This window comes from Spizellomyces punctatus (genome assembly GCF_000182565.1).
Source record: "Spizellomyces punctatus DAOM BR117 chromosome Unknown supercont1.12, whole genome shotgun sequence".
NCBI classification, from domain to species: domain Eukaryota; kingdom Fungi; phylum Chytridiomycota; class Chytridiomycetes; order Spizellomycetales; family Spizellomycetaceae; genus Spizellomyces; species Spizellomyces punctatus.
The window spans coordinates 784,415-803,323 of NW_015971548.1; the positions used below are offsets into that span (position 1 = coordinate 784,415).

Sequence of the window (18,909 nt, forward strand, 5' to 3'; positions counted from 1 at the left end):
GTGTAACATATGTACGTGAGCGTCTAAGCCACTCGCTCTGGACATTTGAAGGTGACCTTTTCACGTTTGTTTTCCTTCCCCCCTCGTGCGGTTTCCAACAAAAACTGGGGGCTTGCTCACTGGAAAATACGATATTTCAAGATAGTGTTTAAAGGTGGAATAACAAATGGTCGTTCGACTTCCCTCGCCACTTCGCGAAAAGCCAACGTTTAGCGCGATGGATCTAGAGCCCATCAACGGGTCCGTTGAGGAAGGAATACATCGACCGAAGGGAGCCAAAGACGATGATGACTCTCAAGAAAATGTCAAAATTGAGGAGACGGTTGGAAAGTACCCGGCGCCCGTTACACCCAATCGGTGGAAGGGCGTAAATCAGATTATAGTACATGCACTTCGAGGCGGGATGCGATCGTTTCTGTTGGCGTATGCGATGAGAGGAGGAGTTTCATTTTTGATTCGGTTGGTGAGAGTGTTGAAGGGAAGGTGTGTAGGCCGTTACATTGTAAATTATGAAGGTAGTCGGTCGCAATGGTGCTCACGATATGATGACATTTTCATTAGACTTTCCCTGTTGGCTGCTCTGCGTGCCTTCTTCTCTGGCGAATCCCGTCGATTTGCTCTCATGATTGGTTCCTTTTCCTTTTCCTGGAAACTTATCAATAACCTCCTGTTCCACTTTCGCGGACGGCAGTCCAAACTCAACGGCTTCATCGCTGGATCTATAGCGGGCCTGTCCATCTTGTTTGAAGAGAAAGAGACACGGATGAGTATTGCCCAGCAGTTTTTGGTGAGAAGTATGCAGGCTGGATATAATGCTCTGAAAGCGAGGGATGTGGTGCACTTTCCATATGGCGACACGGCATTGTTCATGGTGGCTTGTGGGAGTATTCTGTACGCATATATTATGCAACCTGGAACGATCCCAAAAGAATGTAAGAGTGCTCGAATTTGAATGAAGGTGCTCAAAATGTACTCATGGCTGTTTCAATCGTTGTAGATTACTCGTGGATGATCAAGACAGCTCGCATGCCCGTACCCATGCTTAACTTTAACCGATCAAATTACCGAGCGTGGGAGCAATCAGCAGTCAAACCGCTGGTCGATACCAAGCTGGTCACTGACATCATCACCCACAATCGTGAAGGATACCATCCATCCGCTGTACCGAGAGCACTAGAATATATTTCCCGAAACAATGGCACGATGCCCATCGTTCCCTGTAGTGTCCTTCACCCAACGGACCCCAGCTGCATTACCTACAATTCAAAGCTTCTGGGAAGAGTTATGATTGGGATTGCTCCCGTATATGCTGCACTGAATTTTGTCCCGATGGTGCTATTGAAGACTGGTAAATTTGTCAAAAAGTGAGTCGTTTCCTTCGGATGATGTGCTGATAAGGCCATTCTCACATAGTCTCTCTACTAGTCCTGGACACCTGACGACCCGCGGTATACTTTCCACCTTCCGTTCCTCCCTCTTTCTTGGAGTCTTTGTTTTCATCTACATGTCTGGGATCTGTACCCAACGAAACATCGCCACCTCGCGTCTTGGCTCTCTGATTCCTTATCTAAGCCGCGATCATAAGCTCGTCTACTATCTCCTTGGCCTCCTCTGCTCCACCTCCATTCTCATTGAACACAAGTCCCGTCGAAGCGAATTGGCCATGTACGTCCTCCCAAAAGGACTACAGAGCTTGTGGATGGTATTGCATCAGCGAGGACGGATGTTTAGAGTGCCCAATTTTGAAATTTATATGTCAAGCGTGGCGATGGGAATTTTGATGGTAAGAATTCGAAAATCTTTGATTCTGTAGTGCCCCTGATTTTGTCTGACGTTTATTTTATCATCCTAGTCGGTTTACCAAACTGAACCGCAGAGAATGAGCTCACTCTTATTCAAAGTGATGGAAAAAATTATTGGCAGAAACTGAGCATTTTGTATATTATTTTTTTGTAGTATGTTTTTACATATCATATATGATTTTATCATGAAATAGACTGTTCTTCTATTGTTACATGCGTTCTAACCTTGTCCAACTTTCATGATTCACATCTTTGGTTTCAGGCTGTCCACATCTTTCGACAACTCCTCCAAAAGCTCCCGATCTTCTTTGGTCAATCGACGATGTGGCAGCACTGAACTCCCTGGACCGCGTCTTGGCACCATATTTTCAGGGACACCCAGCTCCCTAGATATCACGCCCACAACCCTCTCTTCGCAAAAACTACCTTGACAAGGCCCCATCCCGGCTCTTGTCCGTCGTTTTATAGCGTCAACACTGCGAGCAGGTAAAGGCCTGTGAATGGCATCTATAATCTCTGCCTCCGTGACTCTTTCACACCGACATATAATGTTCCGAGCTGGATCGGGGTCATCTATTCTACCACTAAACTCGGACGTCTTGCGAATGATGATTGCTGGGCGATTAGGGTTGAATGACGGATTCGGCTCGAGCTTGACTCTACCAGTCTTGCCCAAGATTTCAACTACTAGTTTTGCTACCGCTGGCGAACTGGTTAGTCCGGGTGAATCGATTCCAGCAACATTGATGAATCCTTTGACGCTTGGGCTTTCTTCAATGATGAAATCCCCGCGAGAACATTTGGAACGAAGACCTATGTGATGATCGGTGAACACGAGCCGACTTGTATCTGGAAAGTGATTCCATACCTGTATAAGACGTTATTGCAGCCCCTACATCAAAATCGGGAATGGAATGGCGTGCCGAGCGGAGAATGAGTTCAAGCACCTCCTTGTTGGTCATGGATGCTTCGTGTGTTCCACGTGAGGTGGGACCGAGCAAAAGATTTCCATGCTTGGAGGGACATTATTACATGGCCGGATTGAATGAACGAAAAGAGAACTTACATAAGTTTGGCTGACCAGGATGCCTTTACCACGTTCGGGTGAGGGGACTGGGAACAAGACGTGTCTCGCAAGGTGGGCTTGCGACTTATTTAGAATAACATACTCGCCTGGGGAAGGGTAGTTGATAGCTCAGGCGCTGCCTCTCTCAACATGACTATGTGTGTACACCTGAGTTACCCACCTTTTCTGGGCTCAATAGAAAAGTTATTTGCGCCAACCATCGCCGCAACCCTATCCGAGTACAGCCCCGCACAGTTAATTACGACCCTCGTCCTAAAGCTCTTTCCACAGTCGGTTTTGACAATGAAACCAGGTTGATCATGTGCGGGCTGAATGTCAACAACTTCATGCTTGAGGTAGAAGGAGGTACCGTTTGTTATCGCGTTTTCGGCCAGCGCAATAGTGTACTCGTAGGGTGAGGTAATACCCGTTCCCGGACAATACAAAGCAGCGAAAACATCACGATGGATGTGTGGTTCCCGCTGACGAACCTGATCGCGGTTCAGAATGACAAGATCTTTAACACCATTCTTAAACCCATTTTCCATCAACTCGTTCAATATGGGCATTTCGCTAGGATGGTATGCGAGAACCAGCGCCCCAACTCTTCTAAATCCAAAATGGAGTTCACGCTCAAGAGCATCAAACATTTCATTTCCCGGTCTTGCAACCCGGGATTTCACCGTTCCGTGTTGTTCATCATAACCTCCATGCACAATGCCACTATTTGCTTTTGAGGCTCCTTGTGCAACGTCATCGGCTTTCTCGAGGACCACGGTGTTAAGTTTATATTTTGAGAGCTCTCGCGCAATGGAGCACCCAACTGCACCGGCGCCGATTATGATAACATCCGATGGAGGTGGGGAGGCCAGTTTTGGTGGGGGTGGAGGAGTCCACGACTGTGTGCCATTGGTTGGTGGAACCTGGTTTGACTATGGAGGAGAAGGTTAATTAAGAAAGTTCACCGACTAATAACGCTCTTTCAGAAGCATACGCGTGGACATGAACGACAACCGTCGCGCTCACCCGAGCATGAAGGTGAGAACGAGCCCCTGCATCTATCCAAGTCTTCAATATTGTGCATCGTAATGTCGACAGTGAAATGCCCAGTGTGCAAAACTCGGTCAAGCGCATAGTCGTGGATGAATCATCACATGTGGCTTGGTTAGCATGGCATCGGAAGCGAGGCCGTCGACAAGCGCAGCAAGAAGAAAACGACCAAGTACAAAGAGATCTACTTGTAAAATGATTATTCTATAGATAGGATACTATCGATGCTAGCGATATTTGCCCCAATGTTGATCCAACCACTTGCCGCAAACCAAAGGTCCATATGGCCGCTGCCAACATTGTAGCACTCAGCAGCCCATCTAGGTGCGACAATTTAGTAAGCAGGAAAGCACCAAAAGTCTTACAAAGAGGTATAACATAGCCGATATATGCAACACCCATTGGAGAGTTGAAAGTTGCTGCCACCCAAATGATACAGACAAGATTTGAAGTAGCCAGTCCAGTACATGCCAGTGCCATCCAACCACTACTCCTATTAACCTGACAGAGGCATGAATCTCACAATGTTGAAAAGCCTTCAAATAAACAGTCGCCTACCCTTTTAGCACACACACGTAAATCGTCCATGTCTTGTCCGATGGCGGCAAGGTCAATACGCACCTCCGAGATGATTTGTACGAGCTGGTTTCCGCACGATTTGATGAGCCATGCGCCATGGGCCAATCCCAGAAACCAGATGATCACCGCTGCGAGAAATGCGAGTGAAGATCGATCTCTATCTACCCGCTGCTGATAATATGAGGAGATACATCACGCTGCTCCAGTCCCTAGAGTTGAAACTATCCGTATAAGTATCATCAACCGCCGTATACGACTCCGAACTGGGGTTGCTTTAAGGCTAATAACCAACATGTCGACAGGCATCTCCACCAAGAGCCTACGGTACTGTTACCCTTGGGGCAAATCCCCCGCAAGATTGCTAGGTTGCGAAACTCACCAAGTGTAACAAATGAGAAAAATGGCGGCGAATTCAAATTCACCTGCCATGAACCAGATGATATTACCAATCCAGTAATGTGTTTCGTGAAAGAAGATGTAGATGAGGTTGTATGATGCATATCCTACAGGAAAACAAAACTATTTTAGCGTTCGTTATCCGAGAACCGCGAAATGGAAGAAACATGAAGCTAAGCCTGCAAAAGCAAGGATCTTGGCGGCAGGTTTACAAAGATATGATCGCCCTTGATGGACAAGTTCAATGACAAGCACTCCCAAACTGAGGAGAGTCAGCATCATGTTGAAGACCATTGCGAAAAGACCCAAACCCAGCTGGTAACGTGTTAGGACGCAACCTCCATTGAGAAAAAAGCCCCAATCGCGGCTGTAAAAGAAATACGAGGGGTTGGCTACATTAAAATACTCTGAACATGCTCGTTTACATGCCTTAGACTCTCTGGGTGCCTCCAGTTGAGGAATGGGCAGTCTGGAGATGGCCACTGTCTCATTAACCTAGTAGGACGAATGGGACAGTATGAGCATTGACCAATAGGTCCGACAGGATCTACTACACCAAGCACGAACGACGTCCTCGTGAATAAACATTTGGGATCGATCCCCTATTTTTTTGACATGCGGCTAAGCTTGTTGCGAACCCATGGGCAATGATTCTATTGAATGCTTATGCATGGGGGTCAGACTCCTGGGGATATTTCCAGATCTAAGCATTCCAGAAGTTGGTCCGCAGTGTAATATGCATATTATATCGCCAATGAAAGAAAAGCTATTGGGCAATCATGAACGCTAAGGTAACTCAATCACAAACTTATATACCAGTAGAGAATCCTGGTGTTCTGCGGGATGCTGGTCAGCAACTCGCACTCTGCATTCTAATGGTCTTTGGTTATCATTGAGTGGGATCCAGAAGGAGGAATGCGGACAGCCAGGCCTTTTACTATATAGAGACGGACCCTCCTATGCGCATTACTTGGCAATGGACTATTTCGCTTGTGAAGTGTATGGTCCGTAGGGACACGCGGTCTAGGAAGCCCCGTTTCCCGTAATCATAACACACCTGACGCCAGCTTGACGCAACCTCTGAAGAACCAAACTGCATAAAAACCGTAAGGCGAGCCGCCATTTTTTAGTTGCTCACACCGTTTGAGGACTATATCAACATCGCACTTTTCGTTAACCATGCCGACAACTGACTCTACTCTCCGCAACTTGTCAGCTCTCGTTACTGGATCTAGTAGAGGAATTGGTAGATCGATTGCATTGGCTCTTGCTGGGGAAGGGTACGCTACCTGCTGTATCGTGAAAGAACGTTTTTTTACGCCCTTCAACTGAATTACTCCCAGATGTCGATTGGGACTTATTGCCCGTGATAAACACAAACTCGATGAGGTTCGGGAAGAATGCCTCAAAGCAGGTTCCCCAGAAGCCATTGTTCTGGCATGTGATGTCACCAAAGATGAAGAGACTGCCGCCACCATCGAGAAAGCCAAACAAAAGTTCGGGTCCATCAACATTTTGGTGAACAATGCAGGCGTAGGAGGAGCTGGACCTTTCCATTCGGCTGAATGGGAGAAGATACGACATGTCATTGACATGAACTTGATGTCGTATATGCGCCTGACACGGTTGGCTTTACCTCTTATAAAGGTTGGAAAACAAGTGTGAGAGCCGGTTTCTAGCGAGTTTCCTCATTCGCTTTATTTCAGGACACTGGTCGCGGATACATTATCAATATTGCGTCTGTTGCTGGAAAGGTATTCGGGGTTATTGTACAGTGCATATAGGGACAAACCATTGAATTTTGAGATACAGCGTACAATGAAGGGCAATGCAGATTATTGTAAGTAGTCCTTGATTATCTGGAAATGCGCAGAGCTCAATTTGATAAACATAATTTTCTCCAGCGACTTCCAAAGCTGGGGTCATCGCTTTTAGCAATGGCTTGTTTGAAGACGTCCGGGATGACAACATCAAGGTTTGCGCGATCAGCCCCGGGTAAGCAACAGTCATATGGCCTTTTTTCTAAAACAGCACTCATTGAATTTCATGGTAGATATGTTGAAACTGATATGACAGCCAATGTTCAGAAGGACCATGCGAAATTCATCAGGCCAGAAGATATCGCCCGTACTGTATTGTTTGTCTGCAAGGTAGGATGAAACGATGCTGTTGCGCTTCCAGTGATGCGTCCTATATAACTCTGTGGATGCAGTACCCTGAAAATAGCTGTCCGACGGAGATTGTCGTCATGCCGCAGAAAACTGTATAGATATCGGATAATGATTCTGTGATGCAGTACATGGTTGTATTGTATATTTGGGGGCTTCCCACATCTTTAACGGTGCACCTAGGTTGGACCCTCAGTACCAATTTTGATCACTTGAATTTCGCAGAAAAAGCTTGTTTCTCAACGAAAGTAGTTGCGATATGATGTAGGGGTTTGACTCCGTCAGCCTCAGGCTGCATCATAAAGGGCAAGCCAAATGAATTTTTCCAAAGAGCTTCCTTCACAACCATTTAGCAGTTGATCTTTTTGCACGTTCTGACTCTGGAACCAGTCTTCTGCTAAAGTACGCTCTCCTTCCCTTACGATTGAGTGTGCAGCATAATTTGGCTTTTCCAACCAGAACTCAGTGATTGAACTACCAATTGACCACTCTCAAGTAAGACGAAGACGAAAACAGGAACAGGATGAAAATCGAAGACGAGGAAGCAGGGCAAGCATCCGTACGCTCCGTCTATTAACTCCATGCGTGGACCGCATGGTATTCATCAGTGTATTGCCAGACATCCAAGACCCGCAGCCGCACCCCTTGGACTGCCAACGAGGAGGTAGACTTATGGAACGCAATTTCCGACGCATTGTCTGGCCAATGGTCTTCCATTGCAGCAAAAGTTAAGACCAGGGGTCCTACCACCTGTAGTACGCATTTCAAGGCGTTTCTGGGCAGGGAAATCAAGAAATTGAAGAATGTTGAAAAGTAAAGTCTGGCCGGTTCGTATTATGGGAGGGTTTAGCTAGGGTTTCCTTGTAAATGTATATCGAATACTGGCTGTTGGGCAGAAAAAAGAAACGATCCCGTTGCGTCTGCAATAGAACTCTCCTAGTATCCATTTCATGCTTTTTAGGCCCATCGTATGGGCAGAAATCGTTCAGTACGCGTTCCCCTTGCGAGCTGTGACGTGCGCCCAATCCAGGCGATGAAAGAAAAGGTGACTAGTAAACTCCAACTTGTCGTAAGTTATCACGGGCCTAACTCGAAATATCATTCGCAAGACTCCCCCTCTACGCTCTCTTGTGGCCGGCGCCACGGCCGGGGCTTTGAGCGCATGTATAACCTATCCTCTCGAATATGTAAAAACTCAAATGCAGTTGGCAGGCAACAAGGGGGTAAGTCATCGTTCCAGATGACGGGCTGAATGCATTCTTACCGTATGGCATATCCATGCTGTAAGAAATATGCAAATCCTCTACAATGCGCCGTTGAAATCAGCAGAACTCGTGGCATTTTAGCACTTTATAGAGGATTGCCCGCTCTAGTGATTGGAACAGCAAGTAAAGGGGCTGTGAGGTTTACAGTATTTGAATGGGTAAGATGGGCTCTTGGAGAGGACCATGATGGGATCGCAGGTGGCTGGAAGAATGGAATTGGTAAGTAGGCCCCAAAGGATGAGGTCTCTTGTCTAATGACAACCTTGGTTAACACATACCCATCTTCAAAATAGCTGGTACCGCAACAGGGATTGTAGAAGCAGTCTTGGTTGTTACACCTACTGAAGCCATAAAGTATGCATCTTTAGAATGTTAACAATGCGTCTTGAGCAGTCTCGCTAATCATATACCTTTGTTAATTTTAACAGAACACGTTTGATCGCAGATCAGAATACCGAGAAGCCTCGATTCCGGGGCATGCTTCATGGTTAGTAGCCTCTCGTAACTTAGTGGAACCTCTAAAGCAGGGCTTAACCATGGACTTCATCAGGGACAGCGACTATCTTTAAAGAAGAGGGACTGGGCGGGATTTATAGAGGTACATTCCCTGACGGCGGAGACGCAACTCTAATCGGTTTTGCTAATATCGTCTATCAAAGGAGCGACAGCAGTCATAGCTCGTCAGGCAGCCAACCAAGCGGTTAGATTCACTGTTTATGGAACTTTAAAAGATGTCGCAGAAAAAAAGTTGCGGGATGGAAACCAAACAAGTGCTATACCCTGGTGGGTGCACTTTATCAATGGTGAGTAAGAATGCTACATCAGCCAAAGCCGATTCTGATGGTCAATTTTGACTACACTCATGTAGGATCCATTTCGAATGTAATCACCACATATGCGACCAATCCCCTTGATGTGATCAAAACTCGAATGCAAGCACATCATGAAAAGAGCAATCTTTTCCACGTCTTCCGATCCATTCTGAAAGAAGAAGGTGGAAAAGCGTTTTGGAGAGGTGTCACGCCAAGATTGGGAAGGATGATCGTAGGTATTGTCTCTACTAATTCAAATCGGACGCCATTTAATGGGATTACCTCCTTCTTCAGATCGCTGGTGGTGTGATTTTTACAGTCTATGAAGAAACATGCACAATTCTTCAGAAAATTGGGATGTAGCAGACATTCTGCTGGGCATCACAAAAGAATCTCGTCACCCTCATCTCTTGAAATAATTCCATTGTAACATACATACGACTTATATAAACAATTCATCCGTGAACTGGCCAAAACTATCCTAGAGCTGGCTAAGTACTCTCTATCTTCTTCACACACAAATAGAGAATAATCCCGATGTAGACCGAATGTCTGTGGAAAGCAAAGGAACGCTGTTGTGTAAGTTTACTGCACTTCAGAATGTTTATGTTCAGGAGACTTACACTATCGGTTCTCGCCAGAACTCTCTTATCGCCCACCTCCCCCAGATTTTCACGTTTTCCCATGTTCTAGCAAGTGCATACCGGGACAACGCCATTGCTATCATCATCGCTCGTCCAAAGCTGTCATCGCGCTCCTGCATTGCTTCAGAGCTTGCTGTCGCAATTGCCATTTTGATGTCCGTATATACGGCGGCAATGGCAAAGCCAATGGGATGGATAGTTCGTCGTACACGTCGCCTGATGCGGCCCAAGAATGACCACGAAGGGGGCGCTGGCAATGGCTTCCGTGGGCGTCGGGATAGCTTGGTTTCCGGATCCTTTGACAGCTCGTCCAAACTGTCTTCTACGCTCGCTTCAATTGCGGGTAGTAGGAAACCCGGTGTTGTGGCTGCCGTGGCGACATGCAAAACGGTTCCTGTTTGTGTCTCTAGTTGGGCATCTACGGTAGGGGTGACTGGAACCTGAGCTTCCGTGGATGAGAATCCAGAGTCTGCACTGATTACTTCTTCCTTGAAATTACCCGACAGCATACGCCGGAACGTCTTGAATTGATCACCAAGTGGTTGCCCGGCTTCAGTTGGAGATGTAGATAGCATTTCCGTTGAGCCCTCTGCTGAGTCTGTGCTCTCTGCAACCGATTTCAAGATCATCTTCATTGCATCATCCGCGTGGCCATCATTGCCATCTGCAAGAACCATCGTCCCAAGTACGACCGAATTGTCGCCATCATCATCCCCATGCTTTTGAACAAATGTGCCCACAACTTGGTCCTCCTCCGTTTCTGCAAAGTTTGTCGTCTTTCTGACGATCGTGGCCGGAACAGCACCATCTTCGTCCGCTGTCATGTCCATCACTTTCTTCTTCTTGCCCTTTTTGGATTTTGCTTTGGTTTTTTTGTCGTTTTTGACTACAGTCGTCTTGCCTCCAGTCGTCGCAGCACCGCTGACTCCAGCACCCTCTATTTTGGCTTTTGCCTTGTTTGTTTTTATTTCAATTGCTTCTTTTACTTTTTCCACAATTGGCTTTCGGAGCTCTTTCGCCTCTGCTCCGGTTTTACCAACATATGGTGCGACGAATGGATGTGTCAATAGATCCTTGGCAGACGGCCGAGCTTGAGGGTCCTTTGTCAGGCATTTGGATAGAAAGTCAATGAAAGTAGGGGAGAATCGAGACGGGTTTTGCACGGTTGGGGGTGGCAGGAATGGGATCTTGAACATTGCCCGCATGGGATGGAGATTGTGGTGCGGTGGAACTCCATCAGTCATCTCAATTGCGGTGATTCCAAGTGACCATATATCTGCTTCGGTACCGTATCCATTCCCAGTGATGACTTCCGGACTACAGGGGACAAGACATTTGTTAAATATCCTGCACTTGCAGAAAATACAGCTGTGTGCGTCCTACCTCATCCAATATGGAGTTCCCACAACTGTTCTGCGGGCCCCCACTGTCTGTGTGAGTCTTTCTGACACGCCAAAATCCGCGATCTTGACCTCACCCTCTTCACTTAGGAGTATATTTGCACACTTGACATCTCTGTGCACAATACCCATGTCATGCAAGAAAGCCAACCCCTCCAACGCTGCAGTTAACACAATGGCCGTTTGCTTTTCGCTCAGAGTGGACTCTGCGAGTTCCATGCAATCACTGACAGATCCTGCCCCACAATAGTCCGTTAAAATCCACATGGCGTCTCCGACAGGAACACATCCGTAATATTGAAGCACATTCCGGTGTCGACATTGTCGTAGCAGATCGATTTCCTTCTTGATCGCCTCTTTCTCGTTATCTCTATCAGCCTGAACTTGTTTAATCGCGAGAACAAATCCAGATTGGGTCAACTTGGCCTTGTAGACGGCTCCAAAAGCACCTTCACCGAGCTTCTCTTGGAGAGTAAACATTTCCTTTGGGTCCTGTGGTTCACCACAAAAAGCATATGCTCAGTATGTCCGCTACATTATGGATATAAAAAAGTCGCACGACGTACCCCTTCTCCAAACCAGTTGAAATCCGCATCGACATGAACCTTTTTCACAAAGTTGGAAGGTCCGCTAATCCCCCGCGACAGCTGTGCTCTCGTTGAAGATTCACCCGATCCTTTGTCTTTTGGATTTTCGTCATCGTGGGCCATCAACCCAGTTATCTTGTGAAACCAATTGGGACTGCCATCCCGGCTGGTTACGTTGCGTGCGTCGTGCCGCATTCCTTAGTGATATGACTGAAATACGGAGAGGGTGAGGGAATGCAGAAAATCAACAGGTATTTGATGCATGCAAAAGCAGGAACTACAGCGCACTACCTCGTCTGCAAAGTGTCAAACAGTACTTTGCAGCCGCAAATTGACAGATGGCTTTGCATATGTCATTCAATGAGGCTGGTTTCTTTGCTCCATTGATCTCAATTGTTGGCAACCTTTTTGACAACTGTAATTACTGTGCATTTTCCAAAGCGCGTCCAGAACAAGTTTAAAAAAAGCAACAGCCCGACTATTCGACGCTCATTTTGGAATCAATTGTTAGGGGGACATGGCTTAAAGACATTCGCATGAGATATGGGAGAAGCTCTAACCGTATCTCATAAAACCATGCTGACGCCATAATTCCAGTGATTGTGCATCAGAGCCAGGACAACCACTGCAGCTAGTTCTGTTTGCAGATGACGGGATTGCAGTACGTGGACGTGACAATATGAAAAAGCATTAAAGTCTTCCCAACCTGCTGCATATATCCGCAGACCACAGATATCAAAAGAGCAAATCGAACGCTGATAAAGACCACTATTTGGTGGAAGGCAAGACGACAAGACATTCCGCTTAGCGAATGCTTACCTCACCTGTCCAATTTGGGGGATATGAGATAGATATCCTTGTAAATCAGGATATTGTGGAGCGCGGTTACCAATGAACAATGAGAGCCGGAATGTGAGCAATGGTGAACCGAATAACGACAGCACCGTCGCTTTGACGAACGTAGATAATACCACAAGCGGCATGCAGGGGGAGAGCTGGACTCACCGGGCTGCTGAAGCACATGGTGAATATACAGGGACGGCTTTCGTTGACAGAGGTCAAGCGGCCCGTTCAAGTCAAGACAACAGCGTGAGATGGGTCACGGTAGAAACAGTCTCAAACAATGATAACAGTGCAAAACGGAATGAGAAAATAGTGGGGCCGCAGGTGTTACAGTGCGTTGAGAACGAGACAATGGAAGCACGCCGTGAAAACAGGGGTGATCGTAGCCAACTCGAATGGCGCCGCAGAATGGCTGAGGAAGGCCGGCGTCTACATAGGCTCCGGCAGCGCGAGAAACATGAGAGTATCAACCAAGGAAGTGTCTCGTACTATAATTTACGGTCGAGGACTGTACGAATCAGGAGCCTGTCGCCCGAAGGTGATCGGTCCCGCAATGGACGCAGACGAAGCATGTCAATCCCAATACCCGACAATGATGTCAACTATCCGTGGCATGATGGATCTCTTACGAATGGCAATAACCAGGTAAATGCGGGATTGCGGGTCGGTCATTGTATCTTAAGCTGGTCTTGATGACACATTTTCTTGTTATCATTCGGTCAGTCACCTCTGAAGAAACATGGATCCGGTAAAAAGGGTAGACAGAGCAGATTGAGGGCTGTGAATATTGCAGAGTTTGAACGGGAGCGATATGCGAATCGAAAAATGAGTAAGGCGGACAAAAAAAAGGCGAAACGGGAACGCCAACTCGCCCTCGAGAGGACACAGATAATGGACCTCTCGCAGCAAGTTTTTACCGCCGCGTCTTTCAAAGGGAAGCCGTCAGGGGGGTCTTTATTCATTCCGCCTGGAATGGCAGATGCTGCATCAATGTCATCCTTTGACGAACCGGTCCATCCCAAGATGGCAGTCCCTCTATCCGCGGCCCACTTCAGCAGCTCTGCCAACAATGGCGATCCGAACATTGATTACAGCGACGGAAAGCCGATTCCTATTCCAAGGAATGACCACCTTACGGTGTGGGACCCGAGTGAAGCGTCTCACCTATTATTTGGCACCAACGGTGCGGGAGCGCCATTGTTAGGCAAACGAAAGGAGAGGTCCGGGAGTCAGTCTCCCATCGACTCTCGCAAGGCAAGGAGAGCGCTGGAAGGCTCTGCAAGCAGTTAGGAAAGTGATCCGTTCGATGACGAGCGGATGTCGAGGAGAGTAATGCTCTCGAATATTCAAATGTATTTAATATTAATTCCAGGTCGATTACTGTTACCAAACTCTCACTCTCCCTCGCTCTTGTAAGCCAAAGCTCTTAGGAGGTGCCTTTGAATTACAGCGACAGAGAAATAACATTCTGGTGATCGTTGCGTTATCTCTCATTGTTGAGCAGTTGTATGGGTACTCTCCACAAAAGAACGCCGGCAGGTTCTGATGAACATAGTTTGGTCTTGGTAAAAAAGGGCAGCAAAAAAATGCATGTAGATCATGATGAACATTGTTTGCTCTGATTCATCCTATTCGTCGTTTGGTCCGAGTCGTCCGTGGCAGTTGGCGCTAAAATTCAAAGAAAGCCGGTAGATCACTAATCAACATCTTTTGGTCCTGGTAAGTCATACGGATGTAAAATTCTTTTGGGGCCCCGTATGTCCCATATCATATTGCCAAGGGTCCTGTATGTATTCTTATTAGACATTATTAGATAAAAGAGCCTTCAAAAGTTGGATATAAAAATAAACCTTAAAGGTGACCCACAGCCGTTTTTGTTAAATTTGAACTACTACTTGCAGAGCCGCTTTTAATTATAATGGGGACTTTGAGTTGGGGCGCGTTTTGCTTCTGATATCTAGATCGGTTTCAAGGTTACTTATCACTTTGTAGTAAGTTTTCTATCGTCCATGCGCAATATAAAAGAGAGGGAAGCCGACAATTCGCATCGCTTGGTCAAAGACATTTGATTTACAGAATGACCTTCATTACTTTATTGTATGCTCTGGCCATCTTACCATCTCTCTATGCGGCACCTACTCTTCTTCGTCGGGCGGATAACCCTATACTTCCAGAACAAACACTCGTTAAGTTGACTGTCAGTCTCTCACTTGCTTTTATCCAATATACCAATCTAATTTTATCCCACTAGACCCTTCTCGATAACGTTGCCTCCACGACTGATAATACATCCTGGACTGTAAATGTCTATGGATATTTGACCACGAGCCTGGCCAACTCCCCCATCAAAGACATTATCTCCCTCTTCTCACTTAATCCCAATGCAGAGGATCTTACGCGGCTAGAGGAACGCATTAAACTGTTTAGTGTCATTGGCGTTCAGAAGCAGCCGATCACCGTCCAACTGCCCGCGTTCGCTAAAGCAGCTGGACAGCAAACAGTGACCTTGGAACCAACATCTGTGGCCGGTGAAATCAACACGACATTCACAATCACAGCCGATGTAGCCGGGAAGCCCGATGCCACTTTAGATTATAAAGCGGTGCTTGACCCTTCTGACAAGCGTGACGTTGGTGGGCGCGCATTCCTTGTGCCTAGCGAAGGGTACTCTATTATTTCGGATATTGATGTAGGTCGCCGTCTACTCCATGAGAAAGGTTGTGCACACAAACTGAAAACCATTTTGATTATGCATCCAGGATACCATCAAAATCAGTGAAGTCAACGACAAAAAAAAGCTGTTGGACAATACGTTCCTAAAACCATTCACTCCTGTTCCTCAGATGTCTGACCTCTACAACAAATTGGCGAGTGGGCTTCGCGAGACCAACCAGAACCCGGCCTTCCACTACCTCAGTGGATCCCCGTGGAATCTTTTTAGACCTCTCCTGAACTTTACTCAAGAGTTCAAATTTCCTCCCGGCCAGTTCATTTTGCGTGACTTGGCAGTTCTGGACGGGTCCTTTATTGACTTTTTGACCCAAAGCAAGACTTACAAACTTGAGCGAATTGAGCTTCTCCTCAGATCATTCCCAAATCGGAAGCTGATCATGTTTGGTGACTCGACGGAGGCGGATCCCGAAATTTACGGCGAGGTAGCTCGTCGGTTTCCCAACAACGTATCGTGCATCTCTATTCGCCGCGTTACCGGCGTCAATGCTGGGAAAGAAAAGACGCAATTAGCTGACGACCGATTTGAAAAGGCTTTCGCTAATGTTGACAAAAGCAAGTGGCGCACCTTTGCAGATGCGACGGAGATCTCCGCCGACTCCCTTGCCAAGGGCCTATGCCAAAATGCTTAAGCACTCCTTTTTTGCTATATGGAACCTGATTTTGTATTTTTTTTTGTTGATCAAAACTAGACTAGGCTTGTCCTGCGTCTTGCTTATTGTAGATATTTTATTGTTTTAGATAGAGTTGTAGAATAATAGATATTTGCACACACTTTGCGTTTTGACGGAATGATCTATAGGTATTATGTCAGCAGATCTCCGATCACTTTGGGTTGGGGTCTACAGACAACGACCGGTAAAGCAACCACAACATGGAAAACGAACAGCAGTATATCAGCGACTCCAGCAACACTTACAATGAATCAGTCACTTACATCTCGTCGGATCTCCAGGCTGATGAAGATTCACTCGAATTTCTCGACTCGTTGGGTAATGAAATGGTGCGCATCCGCTCGTTAACCAAACTCTGAAAAGTCCTATTCTCACCACAGGAACCGAGATCAACCCACTTTTCTTTCACAAACAAGAGCTGCCCATTCGCAGTTTGGCTAGTCAATCCGTAGCAGGACATGTCAGCGTTGAGCTCATTGAAGGAAGTTTCCGTGACACTCCATGCTACTTTCTCTCGATCTCGTCGCATTTTCAGCCTGAGCCTAGCGTATCATATAAGCAAAGTGTGGCTAGTTACATAAGTCCCAACATGCGCACTTTGATGCAATCGGTTTATCATGTTGTTGAGGGGCCTGATGGAACAACCGAGAAGGTGCAGGAAATGATATTTGATGATGAAGATGGGCAGATGATTATTACCGAAAGTGAGGGCGGAGTCGAGAGTCAAAAATTTAGGATTGAAAGTAACCATGCGAGAAGTCTGCTCACGGAGGGTAAGTCGAACAATTCTCTGCTGCCTCGATTATTTCATCTTATGCGGTCCGAAACTTAGGCTCTGTCTGGGTGCTCACTCGTATCCTTGCCCACAAACCACAACCAAAACCTTTGCCATTTTTCACACTTTCTCAAAATACGTTGGAAAAAACAACTTATTCGATTCAATCCACCCATGACGCTGAAAGCATCATCACCGTTTCGCCTTACATTCCCCCGTCAATAAGTTTTGACTCGCTTCGCTCCGATACTCAGTCAGAGGAGGAAGCAGCCAGTACTCCGAAACAAAATGGAGATGCACTAGCTTGCTTGTTTGATCCTTCTTGCAGTAAAACGATTGCGCTTACATCCACTGGCGCATGCAGCTGTATCCGACCGCACAACTCACCGTACGTGATACAAGTAATAGAGGAAGCGCGAACATCCACACAACAGAAAGGTAAGTCATTCTGCATTTTACGTTGACACGATGATCCTCGTTAACTGGGTGCTACCCTCATTCTGCGTTTTAGATGACGAACCAATGCAGGACCCGTTTGCGACTCGTGATTTTGGTGGCAACATAGAGCTACAATCGGAATATGCCGAAAGAAAGGTAGGCACGCCTTAACCATCCTATATGATAGTGAAGGTCGGAATCTGACAAATGTTCTCTATCTTGATATTGCAGAGGGAACTCAAAACATTTCAGGAAGGATATATTGCCCAACAACCAGATTTAGGTGATATCATGGCTGATTATCTTCAGCTCGTTTTGCATCGAAAGCCTCAGGATGTGTACAGCTTCACAATAGAATATTTCAGTATCTGATGTCAGATGATATGTTGTAAAAACAGATTGGACCAGTGAATGCTTAATAATAAGTCTAATAGTGATGTCGACGAATAATTTCGCTCTATCATCATTACGGTTCAATAACTAATAATATAACAAGATTATCTATATCGCATTTCGTCGCTAATTAGGCGGTACGAGAGGCTCCTTTCTTGGGATTCACTTCAGAGGTTGCAGGCACCTCCCCCTTAAAAAACAAAACGAGAATTCTTCAGTTTAACATATTCGTTAATGGGATTTACGCGCAAAGGACTCACTTCAATCTTCTCTAGTTCACTCACTCGCGTGGCTGGAAGTGTCAATTTGACACCAAAATACGATAGCAAGTTGCCAGTTGTTCGAGCAATCCTGAGAAGCCGAAACATTACAATCGTATGATTTCGCTCTACCGTCAAGCTCATACTCACGCAGGAATGATATTCCAGAGACCCAAATTATCGCCTAGTTTATAGGTTGTGGTCCAAACTTGCATTGCAATCTTACGATAGGTCGTATCATAGATTGGTCCGATGAAAGGCGTGTATTGGATGAAGCTTGTAGGAATGTGAACATCTGTGCCAATTCCCTGTCGTGGTCAGTAGGCTAGGACTGCAAATGATAGGACAACGGGACATACCTCTATGATAGTAAATCTTCTTTCCTTGTGGAGTTTCCTGCACATCGGCGTTAGCGAATCGTGTTGGCTTTTAGCGCGCTTTAGAGCGCGTCCGATTCTCTGAGCTCACCCTCCACTTTACAACAGACAACAAGCGGACTTTGAGAGGAACAACACCACCCAAGGCTTTAGGATAAAAGTTTTGAGCGAATTCCAGTATCGCAGTGGAATCCTTTTCGTTGAACGTCAGATTGAACAATTCCGGCGTCAGGATGGCGTTGTAACCCGTCCACATTTCAAAGACCCTCCACATTTCCTCTCGCCCGTTGGCGATGAGATATGGATGAATCATTACAACATCCTGAGCGGAAAAAAAAGGTCAAGATTCTTCCCGTCAGCATTCTAGAAGGCATGCATTTCCCTCACCTCTGTATAATATGTTTCCAAAGTCTTCCTCGCAAGCGATTGGTCTGTAGTGACCATTCCATTGAGGAGACGGCGCAGGTCTCTGTCGAGGTCTTGCATTATGGAGTATGCAAAGGGAGGAGGCTGTCAAAAGTAAAGAAAGATGGCTGCTGTCGGACTATCGTAAAAGGACAGATCCAACTGCTTATGCACTCGGCGAGATTCGAACCCACGGTGATACACATTCACATGGAAAAGAACAGACTGCGCGATCTTGAGCTTTG

At 46.4% G+C, this 18,909-nt stretch overlaps 9 protein-coding genes across 10 annotated transcripts; 6 read left to right on the forward strand and 3 right to left on the reverse strand.

The window, feature by feature from the left end:
- The first annotated feature begins 19 nt into the window (after positions 1–19).
- On the forward strand, positions 20–2,016 carry SPPG_06666 (uncharacterized protein). The gene is made up of 5 exons (XM_016754868.1): positions 20–483; positions 562–932; positions 998–1,364; positions 1,426–1,783; positions 1,853–2,016. Exons 1-5 carry the CDS (start codon positions 167–169, stop codon positions 1,928–1,930), a joined length of 1,491 nt encoding a protein of 496 aa, XP_016606308.1. The 5' UTR covers positions 20–166; the 3' UTR covers positions 1,931–2,016.
- A 30-nt stretch (positions 2,017–2,046) lies between these two features.
- Positions 2,047–4,002, reverse strand: SPPG_06667 (uncharacterized protein; the record flags this gene model as incomplete). The annotated part of the gene is made up of 5 exons (XM_016754869.1): positions 2,047–2,615; positions 2,671–2,815; positions 2,869–2,975; positions 3,050–3,800; positions 3,895–4,002. 5 exons carry the CDS (start codon positions 4,000–4,002, stop codon positions 2,047–2,049), a joined length of 1,680 nt encoding a protein of 559 aa, XP_016606309.1.
- A 1,917-nt stretch (positions 4,003–5,919) lies between these two features.
- Positions 5,920–7,303, forward strand: SPPG_06668 (uncharacterized protein). The gene is made up of 7 exons (XM_016754870.1): positions 5,920–6,173; positions 6,237–6,540; positions 6,600–6,647; positions 6,706–6,733; positions 6,798–6,888; positions 6,947–7,043; positions 7,106–7,303. The coding sequence occupies exons 1-7, from the start codon at positions 6,073–6,075 to the stop codon at positions 7,160–7,162; spliced, it is 726 nt and encodes a 241-aa protein (XP_016606310.1). The 5' UTR covers positions 5,920–6,072; the 3' UTR covers positions 7,163–7,303.
- A 957-nt stretch (positions 7,304–8,260) lies between these two features.
- SPPG_06669 (uncharacterized protein) lies at positions 8,261–9,609 on the forward strand (the record flags this gene model as incomplete). The annotated part of the gene is made up of 8 exons (XM_016754871.1): positions 8,261–8,284; positions 8,350–8,545; positions 8,620–8,680; positions 8,755–8,813; positions 8,877–8,924; positions 8,986–9,129; positions 9,195–9,370; positions 9,433–9,609. The coding sequence occupies 8 exons, from the start codon at positions 8,261–8,263 to the stop codon at positions 9,499–9,501; spliced, it is 777 nt and encodes a 258-aa protein (XP_016606311.1). The 3' UTR covers positions 9,502–9,609.
- Positions 9,532–12,174, reverse strand: SPPG_06670 (STE/STE20/MST protein kinase). Its single transcript, XM_016754872.1, has 5 exons — positions 12,061–12,174; positions 11,749–11,979; positions 11,166–11,674; positions 9,762–11,099; positions 9,532–9,690 (listed from the first exon to the last, which is right to left on the reverse strand). Exons 2-5 carry the CDS (start codon positions 11,962–11,964, stop codon positions 9,630–9,632), a joined length of 2,124 nt encoding a protein of 707 aa, XP_016606312.1. The 5' UTR covers positions 11,965–11,979; positions 12,061–12,174; the 3' UTR covers positions 9,532–9,629.
- Positions 12,175–12,660: 486 nt separating this feature from the next.
- SPPG_06671 (uncharacterized protein) lies at positions 12,661–14,248 on the forward strand (the record flags this gene model as incomplete). The annotated part of the gene is made up of 2 exons (XM_016754873.1): positions 12,661–13,257; positions 13,336–14,248. The coding sequence occupies 2 exons, from the start codon at positions 12,661–12,663 to the stop codon at positions 13,900–13,902; spliced, it is 1,164 nt and encodes a 387-aa protein (XP_016606313.1). The 3' UTR covers positions 13,903–14,248.
- Positions 14,249–14,303: 55 nt separating this feature from the next.
- SPPG_06672 lies at positions 14,304–16,113 on the forward strand. 2 transcript variants are annotated; one of them, XM_016754875.1, is made up of 5 exons: positions 14,304–14,331; positions 14,426–14,469; positions 14,545–14,797; positions 14,864–15,301; positions 15,372–16,113. In XM_016754875.1, the coding sequence occupies exons 3-5, from the start codon at positions 14,690–14,692 to the stop codon at positions 15,972–15,974; spliced, it is 1,149 nt and encodes a 382-aa protein (XP_016606315.1). In that variant the 5' UTR covers positions 14,304–14,331; positions 14,426–14,469; positions 14,545–14,689; the 3' UTR covers positions 15,975–16,113. The 2 variants fall into 2 exon arrangements, with proteins under 2 accessions (XP_016606315.1, XP_016606314.1); XM_016754874.1 differs by having other exon boundaries at positions 14,545–15,301.
- Positions 16,114–16,208: 95 nt separating this feature from the next.
- SPPG_06673 (uncharacterized protein) lies at positions 16,209–17,673 on the forward strand. Its single transcript, XM_016754876.1, has 5 exons — positions 16,209–16,334; positions 16,397–16,789; positions 16,849–17,229; positions 17,303–17,385; positions 17,461–17,673. The coding sequence occupies exons 1-5, from the start codon at positions 16,217–16,219 to the stop codon at positions 17,599–17,601; spliced, it is 1,116 nt and encodes a 371-aa protein (XP_016606316.1). The 5' UTR covers positions 16,209–16,216; the 3' UTR covers positions 17,602–17,673.
- Positions 17,576–18,882, reverse strand: SPPG_06674 (uncharacterized protein). Its single transcript, XM_016754877.1, has 6 exons — positions 18,647–18,882; positions 18,351–18,581; positions 18,242–18,278; positions 18,033–18,177; positions 17,883–17,973; positions 17,576–17,812 (listed from the first exon to the last, which is right to left on the reverse strand). Exons 1-6 carry the CDS (start codon positions 18,743–18,745, stop codon positions 17,753–17,755), a joined length of 663 nt encoding a protein of 220 aa, XP_016606317.1. The 5' UTR covers positions 18,746–18,882; the 3' UTR covers positions 17,576–17,752.
- Between the last annotated feature and the right edge of the window lie 27 nt (positions 18,883–18,909).

Excerpts from the sequence above, each read along its gene's own strand:
- SPPG_06674 (XM_016754877.1), bottom strand. The coding sequence starts at position 18,745 with ATGCAAGACCTCGACAGAGACCTGCGCCGTCTCCTCAATGGAATGGTC. Across the intron at positions 18,178-18,241 it reads GAAGATTTACTATCATAGAG|ATGTTCACATTCCTACAAGC; the intron begins GTATGTCCCGTT and ends GAATTGGCACAG. Across the intron at positions 17,813-17,882 it reads GTGAACTAGAGAAGATTGAA|GGGGAGGTGCCTGCAACCTC; the intron begins GTGAGTCCTTTG and ends TTGTTTTTTAAG.
- SPPG_06666 (XM_016754868.1), top strand. The coding sequence starts at position 167 with ATGGTCGTTCGACTTCCCTCGCCACTTCGCGAAAAGCCAACGTTTAGC. Across the intron at positions 933-997 it reads TGGAACGATCCCAAAAGAAT|ATTACTCGTGGATGATCAAG; the intron begins GTAAGAGTGCTC and ends CAATCGTTGTAG. Across the intron at positions 1,365-1,425 it reads ACTGGTAAATTTGTCAAAAA|TCCTGGACACCTGACGACCC; the intron begins GTGAGTCGTTTC and ends TCTCTCTACTAG.
- SPPG_06668 (XM_016754870.1), top strand. The coding sequence starts at position 6,073 with ATGCCGACAACTGACTCTACTCTCCGCAACTTGTCAGCTCTCGTTACT. Across the intron at positions 6,734-6,797 it reads GAAGGGCAATGCAGATTATT|CGACTTCCAAAGCTGGGGTC; the intron begins GTAAGTAGTCCT and ends AATTTTCTCCAG. Across the intron at positions 6,889-6,946 it reads GTTTGCGCGATCAGCCCCGG|ATATGTTGAAACTGATATGA; the intron begins GTAAGCAACAGT and ends ATTTCATGGTAG.
- SPPG_06672 (XM_016754875.1), top strand. The coding sequence starts at position 14,690 with ATGACCTTCATTACTTTATTGTATGCTCTGGCCATCTTACCATCTCTC. Across the intron at positions 14,798-14,863 it reads TACTTCCAGAACAAACACTC|ACCCTTCTCGATAACGTTGC; the intron begins GTTAAGTTGACT and ends TTATCCCACTAG. Across the intron at positions 15,302-15,371 it reads CTATTATTTCGGATATTGAT|GATACCATCAAAATCAGTGA; the intron begins GTAGGTCGCCGT and ends TTATGCATCCAG.
- SPPG_06670 (XM_016754872.1), bottom strand. The coding sequence starts at position 11,964 with ATGCGGCACGACGCACGCAACGTAACCAGCCGGGATGGCAGTCCCAAT. Across the intron at positions 11,100-11,165 it reads GGAACTCCATATTGGATGAG|TCCGGAAGTCATCACTGGGA; the intron begins GTAGGACGCACA and ends TGTCCCCTGTAG. Across the intron at positions 9,691-9,761 it reads TTCTGGCGAGAACCGATAGT|ACATTCGGTCTACATCGGGA; the intron begins GTAAGTCTCCTG and ends TGCTTTCCACAG.
- SPPG_06673 (XM_016754876.1), top strand. The coding sequence starts at position 16,217 with ATGGAAAACGAACAGCAGTATATCAGCGACTCCAGCAACACTTACAAT. Across the intron at positions 17,230-17,302 it reads AACATCCACACAACAGAAAG|ATGACGAACCAATGCAGGAC; the intron begins GTAAGTCATTCT and ends TCTGCGTTTTAG. Across the intron at positions 17,386-17,460 it reads CGGAATATGCCGAAAGAAAG|AGGGAACTCAAAACATTTCA; the intron begins GTAGGCACGCCT and ends TTGATATTGCAG.